This window comes from Phalaenopsis equestris, unplaced genomic scaffold (genome assembly GCF_001263595.1).
Source record: "Phalaenopsis equestris unplaced genomic scaffold, ASM126359v1 Scaffold000868, whole genome shotgun sequence".
In the NCBI taxonomy this organism is placed as follows: Eukaryota; Viridiplantae; Streptophyta; class Magnoliopsida; order Asparagales; family Orchidaceae; genus Phalaenopsis; species Phalaenopsis equestris.
Window position 1 is genome coordinate 7073 of NW_018165308.1, and position 6026 is coordinate 13098.

The 6026-nt window shown below is 33.9% G+C and overlaps 1 protein-coding gene across 1 annotated transcript; it reads right to left on the reverse strand.

Annotated features, from left to right (window-relative positions):
* Nucleotides 1–690: 690 nt before the first annotated feature.
* On the reverse strand, nucleotides 691–1792 carry LOC110031929 (probable histone H2A.3). The gene is made up of 2 exons (XM_020735379.1): nucleotides 1533–1792; nucleotides 691–1082 (listed from the first exon to the last, which is right to left on the reverse strand). The coding sequence occupies exons 1-2, from the start codon at nucleotides 1719–1721 to the stop codon at nucleotides 867–869; spliced, it is 405 nt and encodes a 134-aa protein (XP_020591038.1). The 5' UTR covers nucleotides 1722–1792; the 3' UTR covers nucleotides 691–866.
* Between the last annotated feature and the right edge of the window lie 4234 nt (nucleotides 1793–6026).

Consider the following 6026-nt stretch of genomic DNA (forward strand, 5'->3'; position numbering starts at 1 on the left):
AAAATAAAAAAACCACCACTCTTTTTCCTAAGAACTTAAGCAAATTTTCAAACCTCGTTAAATCCATGAGCTCTTTGTTGTGTTCCTTGATACCTACATTTATTTGCTCTAATTTCTCAACACTAACCATCCATGATAATCATCATAAAATACCTGAGCCACCCTCCAAATTTTTAATTCTATTTAATCAAATTGAACAATTGAACAAAACTCACTTTTATCTCCCAACAACAAAAGTATTCGCCAACCGGCAATACCTTAATATTCATTTATAATCTCACAACCCTCTTTCAAGTCAAAACAACTTTAGAGGTTAATATTTCTCAACAACTAACAAAAATGTCAATAGACACGTACTTTTTCGTACACAATCATTCAAGAACTTTCTTGATGTATTCAGAACCATAAGTTTGCCAAAAACAAATTTAATGAGAAATTTGCAAAAATGCAAACTAAACAAAACGTAATTCCATCTTATAACTGTAGACTTTTCATTATTATTTTATTTTTTAGTTGAAACAAATTTTGGATTAACATCACCACTCCAAACATTGAAGATAAACAAGCACATGCATTCAAAAAAATCTGCTTGTTGTAGCCAAAAATAAGCCTCCGCAAGATTAATTTTTCAAAAAATTTATGGAAATAATTATTTTAATGTTACCACAACAATACTATGAGAGATTAAAATAAAAATGAAACAAAAAAGGGCTGGCATTTTTAAAACTAACAGTAGCAGATCAACTACAAAAGAGGGACTACAAAGAAAGCAATTTGACCTAATCAGATATATAAACCACATCACTGATTTACAGAACCAACTCCAGCATCTTAAAAGAAGAAATAACGATAGTATTATAACTATGTCATTCCTCTTCTGCCGAACCAGGTTTGGATGAACCACCAACCTTCTTTGGGAGGAGAAGGTTATGGATGTTGGGCATTACTCCACCATTGGCAATAGTTACTGTCCCAAGCAACTTGGACAACTCCTCATCGTTCCTCACAGCCAGTTGGATGTGCCTTGGAACAATTCTTGTTTTTTTGTTATCCCTTGCTGCGTTGCCTGCCAATTCCAGGACCTGGACAGATGTCGACAAACATGATTCATAAAAACCTTGCAATATGCAAGATAATTGAACGATTAAGCTATTATCCCGAACACGACAATAGGTGAATTGAAGGATTTTAAGAAAACAGACAAACAAACAAACCTAGACACGAAAAACCAGTAAAGTATCAACCATGTGAATTTCAAAATCGAAGATAACTTAGGTCAAAACCCTAAATTACTTAATAAAAAAACGTACAAAAATATGACTTCCTAACACAATTCATAAGACTTTAAATCAGCAAAAATATACTTGATGCACCATAAAATCGGTACCGAAAGATCAATAACACCGATGCCAAGGTACCATACGTCTAACCGTGCGATTTAAGCCAGCAACTCCGTTCAAAAGGCGGAAACCAACATCAACCCAAAGACCTAGCAAAACGTAACAGACAAAAGTGGCAGAGAAAATTCAAACCTCGGCTGCAAGGTATTCGAGGACAGCGGCGAGGTAGACTGGAGCACCAGCGCCAACGCGCTCTGCGTACTTGCCAGCCTTGAGAAAACGAGCAATACGACCAACGGGAAACTGAAGCCCTGCCTTGCTGCTCCTCGATGTAGCTTTCTTTGAAGCTCCTGATCCGATGGCTTTCCCTCTTCCGGCCATTGCCAACCAATTACTAGGCTTCCCAACAGATCCTCCTAAAAGAAATCGGGAATACTTACTGTTCCGAGCCCCGCCATCATATTATTATTTATAGAGTTCAGTTCAGCAGTGACCAATCATAGGGGAGCACACGGATTATCATCTGTTGCCGTTGGTTGCAGTCGAGCTGGACGGTGCGATTTAGCAGTGCAAAGAGGAATCCGAGACCGGAACGTCTCTAGCCTCTATTTTGTTGAGTAAGTACTTTTACAGGATTGCCCTTCGTTTACGATTTCGGGCAATAAAGGCTCAATGGGTTCACCGCATCAAAATTTTATTTAAGAAATTATTTTTAAATTATTTTAAAAAAAATTATAATGAAAAAATTACCTTTTATAATCAGATTATATACCTTTTTAATAAAATACATTTATAATTTTGAGGCACCTTTATAACAATTTATTTTCTCATCATAATTTTACCATTATATTTAGTGTAAAGTGAAGTAAATACATGAATTTTTATCATGTTGTTTGGTATTTAATAAATTCAAAATAAAATAAAAATTCAGGTGAATCATAAAATCTAATAATAGACAAAAAGCTTTGTGAAAGAACTCGTCCAAAATCAAGCGGAAAACTAATTTACAGTAGGCTCTTCTTCCTCGTTCATTTCAAGTGAAACTACATTCACAGAGTACGTGAACCAATTATAAGTTTTAAACTCTCTATTTCATGTAAATCCTTGCTTACCATTTCTTCCTTCATGGTGACCAAAACCCTTCCGATACAGCTAGTTGTGAAGGCATCGAATGTAACTTTCTTCTTTCCCGTGTTTCTCCTCCTTTGAACGCTCATCTTTTTTCTTCTTTGATTCCACTCGCACTCGAAACCATTAAGGAAGTTAACCCTCTTATTTCTTATCTTTCTCCTCCTCTATACTCCTATCCTTCTCCTTTGGCCCCACTCCTACCCAAAACCATGGTGGAGTACGTGGACCTCCTCCTCTAAATCCTACAAATCCATTTTCCACAGGGATTACTAAATCTTGGATTTGGAAAATTGAGATTTTAGAGCTCGTAGGATTTAAGGTTGTCTTTTTTCTCGATCTTTTTTTTTTTAGTTTAGTTTTCTCTTATTTGGAAGGGTCATGTTGATAGAGGAGAGTTTAAAATGAGGCTTGAGATATGGATTGATTGTGTGCTGTTGTTAGAAATGGGAGGAGCTAAGGAAGTCTTGGCTGCTTTTATTATATTTGTTATATAGTTTGTTGAAGAAGATACTCGTTCTTTGGCGTTATCATGAGTTGGTCGTCTTTGTCTTACATTTCTTGCTTCGTTTATGCTAGCTACTTTGATTTTACATGTATGATGTATCAAGAATGTAATTGGCTACAAATTTATGTATTTTTATGATTAAGCACATGAGTCACTATGTGGATCCCTCTTTAAAATGCTATAAACTTCTCTTAGTAAAAAAATTTTCATTTTGTCACTTATCTCATGCCATGGATAAAAATAGTTTTTGCAAAGAAAAAAATGACAAATTTCTGAAAAAGACTACCAATTATAAATGAATGTATCTAAGTTAATTTTGTGAGATTAAATAATCTCTTAGTGTTATGTAAGTAAATAATATTTTTATGTGTTAGATATGCAATTATGAGAGTCTTAAGTTCTATGTATGTAAATTTCTCTAGAAATAGTCAAGAGTTGTTTCATGTTAGTTTTTTTCAAATCACAACAACCATAAAAAGGAATTTGAGTATTATGACATAAAAATCACTATGCACATTCATATATTTAGAATGGTTTTCAATTTATTTGGTTGGTATTAATAATGTCAATAATTGAAGTTAGGAAAACCATGTTATATAATCTTTGAGACGTCTATCAACTTATATTGACATTTGAAGTGAGTGAGTTATGTAAAGGTTACCTTATCATTTTGTTATGAGTGAAACTCAACTCCCATTAATATTAGAGATATATCTAAAATCTTGAAATTTTAAGTATAAAAAAAATCTTCTATTTCTATGTATTTGATGAAATTCCTAATCTGTGTATCAGAATGGAATGGTGGTTTTTGTAACGAAGAGATCTAAATGTAGCTTTCCTAATAAGTTAAATCTAATGGTTCTTCAAGTAATATTTCCCTTTAATATTTTTTTACTTTTATTTTATACTTGGCAAAATAAGGTTTTCTCATTCACAAAATTTTATATTTTGCACATTTTGTGTTTGCTTCCTCTTCTTGTTATCATGACTTTTCGGATATTGAATGAAAGTTACCATTTGTGTTTATATATTATAGTGATTGTAATTAATGTAGGTCTTTTCACTTGCTAGGTTGATAAATGGCCAAATTTTTGTTTATACATAGATGAAATGTTAAAACATTTGAAAAGTGTTGGGTGCAAATTTCAAAAACTTCTTATTTTACCTTAGCATAGAGTAACTGAACATGTCAACTAATTTGTTTGTATATATGCATGTAACATAGAGATTGATGAACAACTAGAAGATCATTTATAATAGTTGGCAGACTAATAAGTAATATTATTCAACTATTCATGTAGTTTTTACTACCACAATGAGTAGTATACACTTATTATTATATGATATATATATATACATATATATATATATATATATATAAGGACAATAACTTAGTTATGACTCTGATTGTGTAAACATAATGCAAATGAAAAAAGATCATTTTTAAATTATGCAACTTACTACGAACAAGAAGATTGCTTATTGATACAAGCTATGTGTGTATTGAAGAATAATCTGCTATGTTCTGACATGAGTTAATTTATGTGATTTCACCTGCTTTCTATCATGTATTTAACACGATTATTTTACTTATTTATCATGGATTTACACTTGTGGAAGATTTTTGTTGATGTTGTGCATGTTAAAAGTGATGAATATACATATTTTAAGGATGAAAAAACCAAGAAAAAAATGGTCAAACACAGCGTGACCATGCCTAGGAGAGGTGTGACCACGGCCCCATATCGTCACCAGCGGCGTGACTGTGCCACAAACGGGTGTGACCATGCCAGTCTAATAGAGTGCCTGATGTAATTACGTTGGGGCTCGAGTGTGACCATGCCAAAACATCTGGTTCACACTATTTCACCCAAGCGGTCCTTGGATTTCCACCGACAACGCTATTTAACCACCAAACAACCCATTTTTACATGTTTCTTAACCCAAAAATGGAAATTAGGAGGGGAGCAGCCCATTCCTCACAAAGCAAACAATCAAAGATTTCTTAGAGAAGAGGTATATCTGGACTAGATAGAAGCTTTGGAACCAACGGCTGCCATTTGACATTTGAGGCTAGAGGCAATTAGGAGAACTTCCAGTGAGAGAGCTAAAAGAAGTTTTTCAACTTCCTCAAGAAGAAGAACACCAAAGTAATGATACACCTAAAATATATGGTCTTTATGCACACATTTTTATAATTATTTTTGACATATTGCGCTTTAATCAAAGGTATTTTATATATTTTTCTTTCAGGTACAATCAATTGGATGAAAAATGGTAAAAGGAGTGAAAAAGGATCAAATTTGAAACAAAAATGAAGAAGATGTCAAAATGAACTAAGGCACCTAAGTGCTCAGGACTGGCGCTTACATGTCAGTTAAACAGAGAGAGCCACGCCTAAGCGCCAGATACCCCGCGTTTAAGCGCCAGAAGTAGTTATTTGATGATTCATTCAATTTGGACAAATTTTTTAAGAGGTGTTTGAAGCAACCCTTGGTAAAAATGTGGGAAATAATTAATGGACACAAAAATTCATTCAATTTACTTTTGAAAAGAGGAAACTTCTAGAAGATTCATTGAATGATGACACATTTTGAAGAGATACCAAGGAACCTTTTGAATTTTTTTAAAAGAAGACTTGGATAATCCATGGAAGAGGCCAATCATCGTCATCCATCCAGACCGACCAGTGCCAAACACCTCATATGTCGTCGCCGACGTCGCCCACCTTTTCTTTTTATTTTTAATGTATTTTGTATTGTGAGTTGATACACTAAAAATATATGCATTTTTAGACCCATATTTTATACTTATTTTTTGTGATATTGCACCTTAATGGAAGGTATTTTGATGTTTTTTTTGTAGGTTGTTGATTTTTAGGACTTAAAGCAAAAAAGAAGAAGAGAGGATGGAATTTGGAGTAAAAATGATGTCTTTGAAGAAGTACTCAAAGCCGGCTGCGCCAAGGGCAGCACGGACGGCGCAGAACAATAGAACAGCTGAAATTTTTGCTCAGTGCTGGCGGTGCCAAAGGCGGTTCAGCCCCCCTT